The sequence below is a fragment of the Dromiciops gliroides genome, chromosome 2 (assembly GCF_019393635.1).
Source record: "Dromiciops gliroides isolate mDroGli1 chromosome 2, mDroGli1.pri, whole genome shotgun sequence".
Taxonomy (NCBI): Eukaryota; Metazoa; Chordata; class Mammalia; order Microbiotheria; family Microbiotheriidae; genus Dromiciops; species Dromiciops gliroides.
The window spans coordinates 447,619,220-447,635,922 of NC_057862.1; the positions used below are offsets into that span (position 1 = coordinate 447,619,220).

Sequence of the window (16,703 nt, forward strand, 5' to 3'; positions counted from 1 at the left end):
TGAAGTTACTCTTCTTTTTTTTTTTTTTTAGTGAGGCAATTGGGGTTAAGTGACTTGCCCAGGGTCACACAGCTAGTAAGTGTTAAGTGTCTGAGGCTGGATTTGAACTCAGGTACTCCTGACTCCAGGGCCAGTGCTCTATCCACTGTGCCACCTAGCTGCCCCTGAAGTTACTCTTCTTAATGGCAGTAAAGGACCACTGATAACTAATTTTTGCTATAGACTTGTTTATCTATATCAATTGCTCTTAAAAGGTCCTCTGGGACCACTGATAGTCCTCCAGACAACTTATGAGCTAATATCTTGTAATATTTATTTTTGTAATATGATCAATAGCTATCTATTTTTGACATGAGTGTAAAATGGCCTCTCTAATAAGGCCAATGTATCAAATTATTTGTTCTTATCAAAAGCAGTCTCGTTCTCATTAATTTTGGTTAAATTTTATGGCACAAAGCAAAAGTAGGTGGAATAAGTGGTCTGCAGAGGTGCTGCTCCATCAAAATTAAGCCAAAGAAGTTTCAGAATCACTGAAGTATGGCAAGCATTGGACAAGCTTACTCTTGAACTACTTACTTCCACATGCAGTTTGTCTGTTTCCTGGAAGGTTCTGGAACTTATACTGTGAGAAAAGTTTCCTGAGTTATTTTTACTGTTATTTTCACTCTTCGGGTCATCTTCACAGCAAAGCAACAATTCTGAGATTGTGCCAGATAACTTCCCTTGTAGACTTGGACCTGAAAAAGAACAGATTTGTAGAGACATTTGAAGCTAGTACAAAGTCAAATAGTCATTTCCTAGAATGCTATTTATTCCTTCATAAAGTTATCTCATCTTACTCACTATTTTGTACTAAGTCAGTTCTAGATTACCTACTCCAAAATAATTTTTATTTAGTTTTAGAGTTTATAAGGTTGTTAGGGTAGTTCCCCTCCAACATATTTATTCTTCTATATTTTTAAGATAATATCCAGGATAAGGGTGATTTGTGTAGAAATATCTTTGAGAATATCTTTTCCTATAGAATTTGGGCATGGCCATTAACAAGTTTTTTGTTGTTGTTGTTGTTGTTTTTGTTTTTTGTTTTTTGGTGGGGCAATGAGGGTTAAGTGACTTGCCCAGGGTCACACAGCTAGTAAGTGTTAAGTGTCTGAGGCCGGATTTTGAACTCAGGTACTTCTGACTCCAGGGCCAATGCTCTATCCACTGTGCCACCTAGCCGCCCCCATTAACAAGTTTTTAAGAGAACAAATGCACCTCCTCATGGGGTTCCAGTAACCAGGGCTTTCCCCAAGGTGACTGTTTGGTTGGGACTCTAGAGAGAAATGACTTATACTTTCCTCTCTGATAACCTATGAAACAGAGTGGGCAGGCCACTCTTGTTTTTCTTCCCTATTCTTTATTAAGAGAACAGAGCAGGGCATAGAAGAGCTGTGTTCTTGGACAGGTGAGTGCAAGCCTGAACATTCTCAAAGACTCATTTCCCTAGGAAATACTGATTGCTGCCACAAATTATGTGAGCTTGCCTACAGCTTTCTCACCCACTCTGCCACAGAAGAGACTGATTGATAGTAGACTTCCCCAGATGAAGAGATGGCTACAGTTGGGGCAATAGAATCTGCAGAAGCCCAAGGAAGATGCTTGCCTGTGTGGCCCAAGACGGGGAATCTACAGACAATGTTCCTGAACTCTGTCCTCCAGTGTATGGGGGTGGGGGTGGGGGGTGATTCTCTAGGCAACAAGATCCTAAAACTTAGGAAAGAAAGGAAATCTCTTGGGCAGCATCAGCTTTGGTGGTTGTCTCAAAAGTAATCCCAAATATGAGTCAGATGAGATGATTATGATTCCGACAAGTGAGTTCATGGATCAGACCTCCTAGAAACAGAGAAAGGTTTCCTGATCAGTGAGCCTCTTGGAAAATGAATAGAATTGGGGGCAGCTAGGTGGTGCAGTGGATAAAGCACTGGTCCTGGATTCAGGAGGACCTGAGTTCAAATCCGGCCTCAGACACTTGACACTTACTAGCTGTGTGACCCTGGGCAAGTCACTTAACCCTCATTGCCCCGCCTCAAAAAAAAGAAAAAAGAAAATGAATAGAATTGGCCCCATGGCAGAAGAGTTGTGATGGTCAAAGCCACAACAAAGAGAAGCAAGGGATTTGGACCTTGCCATTCCTCAGACTTATAATCAAGTGTGCAGTGGTGTTCATTTAACAGTCTAAAGCATGATTGTCTTCAGTAGAGAACTCAAAGCAGCAGGGACCTTTGGGAAAGCTACAATTTAACTGAAATGCCTGGGTGTTGTCCTTTTGGTAACTGGACTTCATTCCCATCCAAAAGAACTACGACAAGGGCCTTGTGCTTGACAGACCTGTTTATGGCCTCTTGTGCATTGTTTATGATTCTGGGTGAAGCTCTTGCTCCTCTAGTTATTTTTCATTTGTTATACTGAATACTTATATGAAAACTTAGGATTCAATTATCCATATTTGTGAACATCTAGACACAAGTACATTTGAAGCTATTCCTGTAGTAAACTCTTGGGTTGGGAGACAAGTGAGAAAAGAGCAAACCTTTAAGGGGTCCTAGACCATAGATTACATCCAAATCAATGTAATTCCCTGACTCCTCACCCACTGGGGCAAAAGACAAACTCAGAAGTTTGCAAAAGAGAGCATGGGATTAGAACATCTCTGTAGATTATTATGGGAGAGGCACAACTAGGCAGTTTTTTTCTGAAAAAGACCTGGAGGTGTTGGAAGCTCAGTATGTGTCAGCAGCATGATGTAGCAACCAAAAAAGTTAATGCAACAGTGGAGTACATTAGGAAGGCACAGAGGTCCCAGAAATAGAGAGGTGACAGTCCTGCCATTCTCTGACAGACATCAGATGTGTTCAGTTCTGGGTGCGCTATTTAGGAAGGACATTGATAAAGAGTGTCTAGAAAAGAACCAGGATGCCATATAAGGATCAGTTAAAGGAGTTGGACATATTCAGCCTGGAGAAAAAGAAAAGAAAGAAGGAAGGAAGAAAACAAGGAAGGAATGGAGGGAAAGAGGGAGGGAGGGAAGAAGGAAACATTTGGTTTTGGCCCCTTATGTGCTAAGTCCTTACAAATACTATCTCATGTGATCCTCACAACAACCCTGGGAAGTTGGTGCTATTATTACCCCTATTTTACAGATTAGGAAACTGAGGCAAACAAAGACTGAATTTACCCAGGTTCATGAAGCTAATAAGTTTCTGAGTCCAAAACTGAACTAAAGGTTTTCTGACTCCAGGCCAAATTCTCTAGCCACTGTGCCACCTAGCTGCCTCTAAGCATTTAGGGTGGAAGGGTGGAAGTTGCAAAAAAGGTAAAATTTAGGCTTCCTATCAGAAAAAAATTTTAATGATAAATTAGAAATGCCCCAAAATGGAATGAGCTCCCTGAAAAGGAGAAAGGTTCTCCCTCCTCTTAGGTCTTCAGATAGAGGCTGGATGGTGATCACTCATTGGATATGTTTTATATATATATGTACACACATATATATGTATATATGTGTGTATACATAAATGCATATACATATTTAGTCTAACCTATACCAGAAAGGAATCTATATAACATATATAATAAAATATATAATATAAAATATACACATATAAAATATTCCTTTCTGGTATAGGTTAGACTAAATGCCTGCTGAGGTCCCTTCTTCTAACTCTCAAATTCCATGATTTTGTGATCCCTTATATATGTGAATAGTACAGAGGTCACTGTGTATTCAATTATTCTATCACTTAGCACTGTGCCTGGCACCTAGCAGGTACTTAATAAATGTTTATTGATTAATTGATTATGCCTCAGATAGCATATACCATTATAAATCTGTAGTGCCAAATTCTCTTTAAGATCTTATAAAATAATAACACTACTCATTATTGAATCAGTTATTTGAAATTGTGAGTACTTTGATTCACTTCCCTAGCTTTACCCAATATGGTAAAATTCAATTCATTTAGTCTTCTTGAATTTTAAATGTGTGATCATTCAGATGAATTAGACTAAAGTTTATTTTTACATTTTCTATGAATAAAGTATTTGCACAGCAAATTAAAAGAGTATATAAAAGATCCTTGTACTATTTAAAAGTTCTATCTGTATGGAATTTATTTATTGTATGGCAACAATGCTAGCAATTCTAAATTCCTGTCAATGAAAACAGACTTGTCAAGATTTTAAAGGAAAACCTTATTTTCCAAGATTTCTAGATATTAGAACACCTACCCATTCTAGTCTTAGGTATTAAAACTACCTCATATTGGTTTCAGAACTATTTTACCTCTTTCATTCAGAAACAAACCTACTTGGAAGACATTCTTGATAGGAAAACAGGGGATAGGAAGGGCTGCTCTATACAAGAGAGAGGATTTATTCCCCTGAATTTTTTTATAGGAATGTGGAATTAGAATTGGGCCTGACTTTAGAGATTCCTTAGCCCAACTCACTCATTTTTAAAGATGAGAAAAAATAAATCCCAGTGGGGTCAGATAACTTGCACAAGGTCACATTCATTAAATAGCAAAGCCAAATGAAAGGCAAAAAGAGTTTCCAACAGTTCCTTAGAATTTGAAATTTTCTAAATATCAGGTTTGAGAACTGAAAATATTTGCTTTTTAACATTAAAAAACTAGCAATTCATCTGAGATCACTGAAAAGGTTTCTCATCCTTCTTCAAGCTTAACAAACTAGAAAAGAAGGAAATAACCTTTTTCTACAATCCATAGCAATATGACTTAACTAACAGAGTTACAGAAATAATCTATATTTTTCTATGACTTCTGACAGGGGAAAAATGGGGGTCCAGGGATACATAACTATAAACTAAAAACCAACCATGGAGCTAGAAGGTACAGTAAATAGAACACAGAACTTGGAGTCAGGTTGATATGAGTGTAAATCCAGCTTCAGACACTTACTAGCTATATGACCCTGAGCAAAGTCACTTAGTTTCTCTGTGCCTCAGTTTCCTAATCTGTTAAATGGGGATAATAATAGCCTACTTCCCACAGTTTTTGTGAGGATCAGAGTTAACTTATGCATAGCTCTTTGCAAATCTTTTAGTGCTATATAAACACAAGTTATTGTTGTTGTTATTACAACGATCACCAAATAATTGGCCATATTATGACAAAATTTTTAGCCACAACCACTGACCATGGAGAGACTGTGATCTCTGATGGTGGAAGTGGAATCACACTGATGAAATCGTAAATTCTTAAAGTATTAAAGAATCAAAGAATTTTATTATTCTTCTCAATCTTCACTTAAGATTTCCACTTACAAAAATAAATATCTCTGCATTACAATTTTGGAGCCACATTACTTAATAAGATTTAGAAAATAATTTATAGTGTTTCTTTGAGAGAAAGTATTGAAAGATACTGAGAGTCATTGATTTCAATTAGAGCAAAGAAGGGTGGAGTGGGAAATGTTTAGCCCATCACTGGTCACCTCAGGAAAACAGATAATGTAGAGAGAGCAAGGAGAGATAAATATTCAGAGAAAATAGGCTCTGCAAGTATAAGAAATTAAGGTGCTCTTTTAAAAAGAGAACAAAAAATAAAATCCTAACAAAATTCTACCATTTTATATGAATCTTGTACTTGGAAAAAAATACCTCTCAGATAGATCTCTTTAATTTTTCATTCTTTTAATTGAAAAGCAACGAGTAAAAATATTTTCTCTCACAGACATACTATCTAAAGCTTCCTGAGGGAAAATATGCCTGGTGGGTGAAGGACAGAATGGGAATGTGAGTACCAAGTAATCACTCAGCCAGACGACATATGACAACTGAGAAAAATTAAGAGACTCAAGGAATGGGAGGAGCAAGGGGAACATTGAGGGGAAGAGAAAGAAACAAACTAGCAAAAATTTTAAAAATCAAAAGACTAAATAAATCATAGAGAATTTATTAGCTTTGTGAAATATAGAGAAAGTCTACTCTTAATGAGTAATTCAGTAAAGCTTTTACTTCAGATATCATCTCTTTGGACATTTTACTTTTCTATGCTGTTAGCTGAAAAAGAGTCAGTTTAAGATACTTTTCTTCCCAGAAATGTTCTCTAAACCATGTGTAGTGTTACTCTATTAAGAGTGTTTCAGTAATTTACCAGGTTAGTTAGTGATAAAAGTGACAGTGTTAACTTACAACAGAGAGGAAAAAAAGTGAGCAAATTATGAAATTAAATATGAAAACTGTTCTTCCAAACTCTCTTATAAACACAACAAAATTGTTCAGGAATACTTTTTTCTGGACTTTTTAAAATTAAAAAAAAAGATAACTAACATTTAATTAAAACTATCTGAGGGTAACTCTGTCAATTCGCTCCACAAAATATGCTAAGTACATAAGAGAACTCTCCATCCTTCCTCATTTATTTCTACCAAAAAAGAAGAATGGAGGAATTATTCTAATTTTTCCATTTTTTTAAACCTATAGTAATATGACTTTCTGGATATAATGGGCATTCAGAAAATAGTACGCATTTTTGACAGAAAAGAATGAAAGAGGAATATTTATTCCTGTCAGAGTGAAAAGGGGTGGGAGGGTGATTTTCAGGAAGTTGACATGAAAACGTTTTGAAGAAGACACTGAGTCAAGGGGAGGAAAAGAGTGGGGTACCCTGAGGGAGACTCCAACCCTCCAGCATTAAAAAAAGATAAAAGAATACTAACGGTAAAAGAAACAGAAAAAAATTAAGAAAAATCTCACCAAATTCCAAAGAATACAGTCTTTAAAAATTCTACCTCTTTTAAGAAATTAGTATTAATGAGGGGTGTTTGTTTTGGTTGGTTCTTGGTTTTTTGGTTTTGCTTTTAAATTCAGGAAACTACCATTACTTTTGTCCTTTCTTGCCTGAAAGGCAATCAGTCTACTTAGAGAGGCAGCAGGTGGTATTGGACACAAAAGGAGGAGTCAGGAGATCCAGGCTCTACTTGTGCCACTTCATAAGGTATTGGCTAACTGACCTTGGGTAAGTTATTTCATGTCAATGGGCCCTTGGCTCCTACTCTGTGAAATAAGGAAATTGAACTAAATGTTCTCTAAAGTGCCTTGGAGCTATAAAAGTCCATGATAAATTTTCCCTTGGAAATTTTCTCCAAACCATATACTAGTTACATAAAATACAAGTATTTATACAATAAAAAACAAGGGTGGTCTTCTTCAGAAGTGACTTCTAAAAAGACAAAAGTCATCAACAAAACATATACTTCAATATATTTTATTGATATCTTTTGTTTTAACACCACCTAGACTTCCCTCTGTATTTCTCTCCCTACCAGAGTCATCCTTTATAACAAAGAATTTTAAAAAAAAACAAGAAAAAATTCAGCAAATTGGATCAATACATCCTAAGAATCTGACTTTCTATTGTGTAATTTAAAATTCTAAATGTAGGTTCTAATCTGTGCCCCCAGTTTGGGGGAGAAACTGACTAAAATCACTGATAAACAGGTTTAGGTTTTTTAAGGGTTTATTGAAAAATAGCAAAAGAAAGAGAAAGATTGAGAACAGATTTCCTATAACCTGGCAATCCTAGCCTTCCTAATCTCCCACTTCCGAAGTTTTCTGCCACCATGCCAATGTCTCGCAGCCAAAGAGGGAGAACTCTCCCCCAGGATCTGCTTCCTGCTTCATTCTCTCCTCCCAGAAATGGGAGGTTCCTCAAGCTGATTGGCTAATGGCATTCAAATTCATTAAGTACCGTTAAGTACCAGCCAGATGTTCTGGCAAACTAGTAAACCAGTCAAAGTACCCTTAAGTACCAGCCAGCCGTGCTTACAATCTAGTATGCCAGTTGGTCGCTCTTCCCCAACTCAATCAGCCTAGATCAATCTCCAGGTGAACCCCTGTATTCCATTATCTTGACACACTATATAATGTTCCACAGTGGGTAGAGCCATACTCTTCTTTGGGGCCAGCCTTTTCTTTAAAAGTTCATAATGTACATTTTCAGGTGTTTTATGATGGTTGTTCTTTCAGTTTACACCGTTGGTGTCACTGTGTGTGTTGTTTTCCTGGCTCTACCTTCTTCACTTTGCATCACTTCATCTAAATCTTGTCATTCTTCTCTATATCATGCTCATCACTTCTTACAGCACAGTGATATCCCATTACCTCCATGTGTTATCATTTGTCTAGACAGTCCTCAATCAAAGGGCTCTACTCTGCTTCCAATTGTTTCTGTGTTACCACAAGAACATGCCCCATAAATATTTTTATGCATACGGGGCCTTTGTTTTGGTCGATGGCCTTCTTGGGGTATGTGGATAGCAGTGGAGTCTCTAGGACAAGTAAAAGATATTTTAAATGTTTCCAGTAACTTTGAAACTTGTTATTTATGGAAAACAAAAATACATATTAAAACACTGAAATTGATGTAAAAGATGAGATAAAGGGGAAAAATAAGTGAAAAGTGACTATTTTCATACTCAAGTATATTCAAAAGATCAACATCAGAGATTTTTAAAAGTATATTATTACTTGCCCAAAGGGTGATAAAGCTGTGCATACCCTTTGACCCAGCAATTCCACTTTTGGGTCTTTTTCCCAAAGAAATCATGGAAAGGGGAAAGGGACCCACATGTACAAAAATATTTATAGCTGCTCTTTACGTGGTGGCAAGGAATTGGAAGTTGAGGGGGTGCCCATCAATTGGGGAATGGCTGGACAAGTTGTGGTATATGAATACAATGGAATACTAGAAACGATGAGCAGGAGGAGTTCAGAGAAACCTGGAGGGTCTTATGTGAGCTGATGATGAGTGAGATGAGCAGAACCAGAAGAACATTGTACACAGTATCATGAACATTGAGTGTTGACCTACTGTGATGGACTATATTCTTCTCACCAATGCAATGGTACAGAAGAGTTCCAGGGAACTCATGATAGAAGAGGATCTCCAAATCCAAGAAAAAAAAAAAAGAACTGGGAAGTATAGATGCTGACTGAACCAGATTATTTCTTTTGGTTTTGGTGCTGTTGTTTTTTTTCTATTTTGAGGTTTTTCATCATTGCTCTGATTTTTTCTCTTATAACAGGAGTAATGCAGAAATAGGATTAATGTTATTATGAGTATATATATATGTGTGTGTGTGTGTATAAATATATATATATATATATGTATAGATATATAGATATAACCTGTATCAGATTACCTGCTGTCTAGGGGAGGGGGGAGGGAGGGAAGGGAGGGAGAAAAATCTGAAATTTTAAAGCTTGTATAAACAAAAGTTGAGAACTATCTTTACATGTAATGGAAAAAATAAAATACCTTATATGTAAAAAAAAGTATATTATTACTAAATTTAAATCATAAAAAAGCAAATAAACATACATAAAACCCTAGAACATGATATAGTAGATGGAAAGAACACTAATCTTGGAGTTATAAGAGATATTTTGTTCAAATCCCATATTGAACACTTCCTATGTGATCATAAGGAAGTCACAACCTCTTTGCACCTCTGTTTCTTCATCAGTAAAATGGGGATAATACCTGTGGCACCTACATCACAGATAGGCTGTAAGAATCAAATGAAATAATGAATAAAATGCTCTTTGTAAACCTTAACACCATTTAAATGTTAGTGGTGGTGGTGATGATGATGACGACGATGATGATGAAAAGAAGGAGGAAAAGGAGGAGGAGGAAAGTTATGTAAGGAATTGGAGGTGAAATTTTATATTTTTCTGTAATTCCAAGATAATAATGGAGAATGAGCTCATATATCTAGAACTGGAAGGGACTTTAGAGATGATCTATTCAACTCCCTCTTCTTGCACATGAGAAAACTGATGTCCAGAGAAGAAGGTAAATAACTTTCCTGAAGTCAATGGCAGATCTGGGATTTGAACTCTGGTCTGGAGATTTTCTAGTCCACCACAATTTCTATCAAAGAATAGAACCACTAAGATCATTTTGACTGATAATCTTCCTCAGGAAGCTTATGAAAACATTATGTAGTGCTTCAGGGTGAAAAGAATATAAACATAACTAAGGGGAAAATAAGAGCCCAACAAAAGCAAAAGGAAAATTTAAGGAATTCAAAGCCTGCCAAGAAAAAAAAATTTATATTGTGTTCAATAAATCATTATAATATTTTAAAATCCCAGTATACTCAGATAACCTTCAAAAATTCCGTTTTGAAAAAGTTTAATTTACCTGAGAAACACTTCTCTCTTACATAAAAAAGAAGACAAAGTATGTCAGTATACCTCTAAACTAGTCTTTTTCCTGTTTATATTCTCTGAAAGGGACTTCATTAAATAATCTGTCAGGGAAAGAAAGATGCAGTCAACTTTTGAATAAATATGAGGGGGAAAAGGAGAATATGTACATAGAACAGTATGAGATAATGAAACAGTAGGGCTTAGAGAGGAAAGAATCTCTATTATTCTCCATAGGTATCCTTTACTCTTGAACATTCTTGAAGTAATTTCTATGTGAATTCTTCATATCTTTGATTTCTGTTTCCAACTAATACTTTGAAGGAAAGAAGATAATATTATAAAAAACTTTTCTACAAAATTTTCAGCTTTGAAAAATATAACAGCAAGTTTAGTCTTTTCTTGGTGGTATGATTAGTGATTATAGAACTGTGTAAGGAAAACCTGAGAGGATTCTTTCCGTGAAACTTCCTTTCTCGTCTACATTTAGGAATCTTAAGATGATGGAATGAATTATCAGTCTAAGGAGCAGGCATTAATACCAAAAGCAAAATTAAATCAGCTCTAGCTCCTCAAAGAAGAATTCCCCTGTGAGCTACACTGGAAGCAGCCCTTGCTGAGACAGGCATATTTAGAGGTTGTTGTTTTGTGTGTGTGTTTTTTTTAAGTTAGAGAGTTTGACTAGTATACCAATGGTTGGTTGGGGAAAGGAAAAGAAGCACACAGTTGTTTGCTAGGATAAAAATAATCTGTTCCAGCATAACTTGGCAAAGGAGTAAATTTGAATAAGGGCATCTGAATTATTTGGGAATAGAAAATTATTAGGAAATAAACATTCCTATAGAGAAAAATGGCAGCAAAAGTTCAAGGAGCTGATTCTGCTGTGTTGTGTCAGGCAACCACCTCATAAAATATGGTTGTAGAAGAAGCAGTGACAATTTCAGGGCATAAAAATACAACATATTCTCAAAGAACTAAGGAAATATATCATGAAAAACAGATGGAAGATAAAGATGACAGCCTAATAGAAAAGAATAGGTATAGTATTTCCAATCTATCATTTGAAGACAATTTAAGTGTCACTCTGCTAAAGGAAGCTTCAAAAATTGTATTTTAAAAAAACAATATTAGTATATTTCAGCTGTGTACATAGTATATTTTACTCACATTCAAGAAAATTACTAGTTTTCTCAAAGAATATCCCTTGAACATATATTCTCCAGAAATACTATGAAGCACTCAAATATAGAGGGAATTGCTACAAATACATAAAATCAAGAGCCATTCCTCAATAGATAAATCAATCAAAATTATTTTCCTTAAAGTCTCAATCAATCAATGAGCAACTATTAACTCCATTATGTATGAGGCACAATGCTGGGCACTAAGGACACAAAGACAAAAACAAAACAGTCCCTGCTCTCAAGGAGCTTACAATAATTGCAAAATAAATAGGGAGCTGTTTGGTGGAATCAGAAAAGGCTTCACATAGAAGGTGGTTCATGAGTTGTTTTGAAAGAAGTGAGGGATTCTTTGCTTTGGAGATGAGAAAAGAGAGTATTCTAGGAATTGGGAATGGTCAGTATAAAAGCAAAGAAATGGGAAACGATAGAGTGTTTTGTTTGAAGAATAGCAAGAAGAGATTGGCTAGACCACAGGGTACAGGAAAGTGAGTAATGAAGCTTCAAAAAAGATAGATTGGGGCTAGGTTGTAAACAGGTTTTAAAAGCTGAACAGAAGAATGTATCTTTTATCCTAGTAGCAATAGGGAGGCACTGGAGTTTTTTGAATAAGGGAGTTACATGGTCAGACCTGAGCTTAAGGAAAATCATTGGGGCAACCATGTCAATGAATCAGTGGTGTCAAACTCTAAATAGAAATGCACCCACTAAACTGTACATAAGGATCCCTACAGCCATATAGTGACTTAGAAAGCTACACATTAACATCATCTATTTTTTGTATTTTGTTTATTTTGTTAAATATTTCCCAATTACATTTTAATCTGGTTCCATAGCACTTGGAGTGGTAAAGCCTGTGGTTCATGTTTCTGACATTTCTATTATAGAGGATGAATTAGTGGCAAAAGCTTTGAAGCAGGGAAACCAATCAGGAGTCCAGGCAAAAGAAGATGGGATCCTCAACTAAGATGTCAGCTGTGTGAGATGGAGAGCTATGCAAAAGATGGTATACAAGTAAAAACAGCAAGATGCAACTGTTTAGATATATTGGATAAAGGACACTGAGGAATCGAGGATGACACTAACATTATGAACCTCAGAGATGGGAAGAATTGTGGTGCCCTCTACAGAAGCACAAAAGTTTGGAAAGGATAGGTTTTAAGGGAAAGACAATGAGTTTTGTTTTGGGCCATATGGAGTGTGAGGTGTCTATGGGATTTGAAAAGTTTTAAAAAGAATTGCAAACTATATACATAAAACTAAGTTCCAAATTACTAATGGCAAGAGAAATGCAACTAATTAAAACAACTTTGAGCTATTACCTCATCCCACATAAATTGAATTATCTGAAGTAGACATGCAGATAAGATGCAACTACTTCCCAAACCTCCTATTTATCTTATATGTATATATCTTGCTTATATACCGTTGTTTGCATGTTGTCTTCCTTGTTAGATTGTAAGTTCCTTGGGACATGGGGATTTTTTTTCCCTTTTTTTTTTTTTTTTTTTGTATTCCCAATGCTAACACACATAGTGTCTGGCATATAGTTTATGTGTAACAAATGCTTCTTGATTTCCTAGTGGCACAATCTTTAATCTGTAGAAGTAGTGGCTAGAGTGCTGCTTTTAGTCAGGAAGACCTGCATTTGAATCCCCTCTTAGACTCTGTGACCCTGATTCAAGTCATTCAGCCTTCTTCACCCTCAGTTTCTCCACCTACTAAATGGGGAAAACAATAGAAACTATTTCATATAGGTTGTTGTGAGAATCACATGAAATAATGTGAATAAAATGCTTTGAAAACCTCAATGAACTATGCAAATGTGATCTGTGATAATGGTCCTGGCCAGCAAAAGAAATATAGTGAATTCTAAGGAGGTAGGCAGTAAAAGGTAATTCTTTTATTCCTATCTCTCTGGAACTGCCTTTATTCAGAACCAACAGCTGTATGTTGGTATAGCATATACCTTCTGGGAACATACATGTGATTTGGACATCAACTCAGAGCCAATCAGTGCCTAAAACACCAGCATCATCAGCACAACTGGCCCAGCCTCTCTGTGGAAATGTTAAAAGAGATTATTAAAGCTAAGGTGAGTGGTGGCTCACCTGAACTTCTCCATGGAAGTCATGAGTACTATACAAAGGCCATGTGAAAAGCCATAGGGAGCTTTGTGACAATTGGAATGACACCCCTGCTGGGGAGTTGCTGTATGAAAGCTCCCCCATGAAGAGAAGTCGTCTGAGAGCAAGCCATGTGACTTGGAAGGTCAGTTCTTTGGCATCAGGAAGTGATGTTTGCTCATGGGTACTGTTGATCAAAGCTACCAGCCAATTAGCTTGGAGCTGTGTGTGCGCATGTGGATGGGATGTTTCTGGTTGTCACAGGAGGCTTCTGGGAGGAAGAAGGGGCTCTTGTCTCTCTTTTGCGAGGACCTCAGAGGGGAGTGGAGCAGGAGACGCTGGTTCCCTGAGATAGATAGCTGAATCTAGGCCTCTTTCTCTCTCCACCAAATTCTTATACTCCTTAATAAATGCTTCAAAGTCTAAACTCTTGCTAAAGCTTCTAATTTATTGGCGACCTCTCATTAGATTTTTAGACAGTATAGCTAGAATCTTAGTTACATTCCTAATTCTATCCTATACCAGTCTGTTGCTCCAGGACAAAAAAGAATGAGAGCCAAACTAGACTCCTCATAAGTGGAACTGAAATAAAAAGCAATACTTAAAACCATCTTGGATGATGCCCATATGGAGATATGTGATGAAAATATTCTGTGGATAGACTACAGAAACATTGACATGGGGTGGAATCCACTTCTCTACATGTTAAGAAGAAAGGCGCTGCTTTCCTTGGGACTGGGGTGAAGAATTGTGGCACTCTGGGCAGCAAGCAGAGCGTGAGCCATCCCAGGTGATCTGGAGCCTGCTATTTCTGAGGATAGAAAGATCTACATTTTGGAATAAGATATGCACACAGTGTTTGCATCTTTTATGCAAAAGCCAGCTGATGTACATTCAGGCAGAAAGGTGCTGGGAAGGAGAGGAAAACCATCAAGATCAATAATTAGGAAGACTGAGGACCACAAAGGAGTCCAAATATTTGAGGAGATCCTAGAAGCCAGTGATGGCATCATAATGTCTCAGGGGGAACTAAGTATTAAATTCCCAGCAGGCAAAAAGTTATTTCTAATTCAGGAAATGATCAGAAGGTATAACTGACTTGGAAAACCTGTTATTTGTGCAACTAAGATGCTAGAGAGCATGATTAAGAAGCTATGCCCCATGTGGATTGAGGGTAGTCATGTGGCTGTTGCTGTCCTAGATAGAGCTGACTGAATTGTGCTCTCAGGGGGAACCACTAACGGCAAGTACCCAATAGAAGCTGTTTGAACATGGCATTTGATAGCTCCCAAGGCCAAGGCAGTCCTCAGAACTTTCCCAAGCTTCACACAAATGCAAAGATGATGGGGAAACCTTAATCACAGCCTCTGTTGAGACCTTTATGTTTATGAGCAGTTTTGATAGTCCTAGAAGAGAGTTTGCTCACAAGGTAGCATTGTAATATCCTCGGATCCCCATCAATTCTGTAACTTATAGTGATCAGGTAGCATGCCCAGCTCTATTGTACCAAGGTATGCTTCCTTTGGTGTGCTGGAAGCCCATCCATGAATCATGTACTGAAGATGTTGACCTGAGGCTTAACTTTGGCAAGGAAGTTGGCAAACTTTCACAAAAGAGGATGCGGTCATTTTACCAATATAGTGGGCATCAAGATGTATGCTTTGCTAGCACTAAGTATATGCTGTTAGCTCCATAAAAGGGCACTTGAATCTCTTCATAACAAGGCGGGGGGGGGGGAATGGGGAAGAAAAGGGGACGGGGAAAAGAGGAGAGGAGAGCAGAAGAGAAGAATAAGTATTTATTAAGTACCTAAAACATGCCAGCCATTGTGCTACATACATATATACATGTGTAAAGTCTCATTTGATTCTCACAATCTCACAATTATTAATATATGCTATAAATGCTATTATTAACTCCATTTTATAATTGAAGAAACTAAGGCAGGCAGAGGTTAAGTGACCTGACCAGGAATAAGTGTCTTGGGACAAATTTCAAAGGTCTTCCTGACTCTGGACATGAAGGCGGAGGGAGAGATAAATGGGGGAAGGGGGAAAGGAAGGGAAGGGAAGGGAGATGGAAAGGGGAATGTCATTTCACAGCACTTTCCTCCATTATATTTAGAGATTAACAGTTTTAAAAATATCTGCTTAGAAGTTTGTTGTTATTGAAGGTGCTGTTGATAATAATAAAATAATCCATTCTCAAAGGTCAAAGAGGAAAAAAATACAGGCATTCATTAAAAACAGTTGAATTATATCATTGCTGGCCATTTTCACTGGCTGTCCCTTATGCCTTATGTCCCTTATGTCTCCTTCCTCATCTCTGACTCTTGGATTCTACGGCTTCCTTCAAGTTCCTGCAAACACCTCACCTTGTCCAGGAAGCCTTTCCCAATTCCTTCTGATGAATATTTCCAATTTATCATGTATATATCTTGTTTGCACATAGTTGTTTGCATGTTGTCTCCACCATTCGACTGTGAGCTACTTAAGAACTAGGACTGTCTTTTGCCTTACTATGTATCCCTCATTCTTTTGTTGTTGTTTTTTTCTTTAATGCGCAGGACAATGAGGGTTAAGTGACTTGCCCACAGTCACACAACTAGTAAGTGTCAAGTGTCTGAGGCCGGATTTGAACTCAGGTCCTCCTGAATCCAGGACTGGTGCTTTATCCACTGCACCCCCTAGCTGCCCCCTATCCCTCATTCTTAATAGACATCCTGACAAATAGCAGACATTTTGCTTATTGACTGAGTTGCTTCTACCTCTGAGAAGTTGATGGATAGAAAGACTTTCTCCTAGGAATTGGGGAGGAAATGATTAGGCCCCAGAGCTCTCTAATTCTCTCAGTAGGACTGAAGTCAAAAAATGAGAACACAATATGAATATTTTAGTTTTAGTCACTATTATTTAGTTGTTTTTCAGTCATGTCTGACTCTGTGACCCCTTTTGAGGTTTTCTTGGAAAAGATACACAATCATCACTAAAATTACACTGTAAGGAAAATATGAAGAAATTGAAAGTCTTTTTCACTATTAGTATTTATCTGTTCATGCTGTATCTTTCCTAGCAATCTCCAGGAGATAAAGGAAGCCTTATTTCTTATCTTTACATCCCCCGTCCCTACCTAAGACACTGCTTTGCATCTAGTAAGCATTTCATAGATGTCTACTGAATT

General features: G+C 37.1%; 1 protein-coding gene and 1 pseudogene across 1 annotated transcript in view; one reads left to right on the forward strand and one right to left on the reverse strand.

The window, feature by feature from the left end:
- The window catches only part of ZNF831 (zinc finger protein 831), a 99,024-nt gene that overhangs the window by 3,160 nt on the left and 79,161 nt on the right, over positions 1 to 16,703 (reverse strand). The window contains exon 5 of the mRNA XM_043988853.1: positions 577 to 737. Coding sequence (XP_043844788.1) covers positions 577 to 737 — 161 coding nt within the window. The remainder of the gene's footprint in view (positions 1 to 576; positions 738 to 16,703) is intronic.
- LOC122742317 lies at positions 13,314 to 14,867 on the forward strand (annotated as a pseudogene).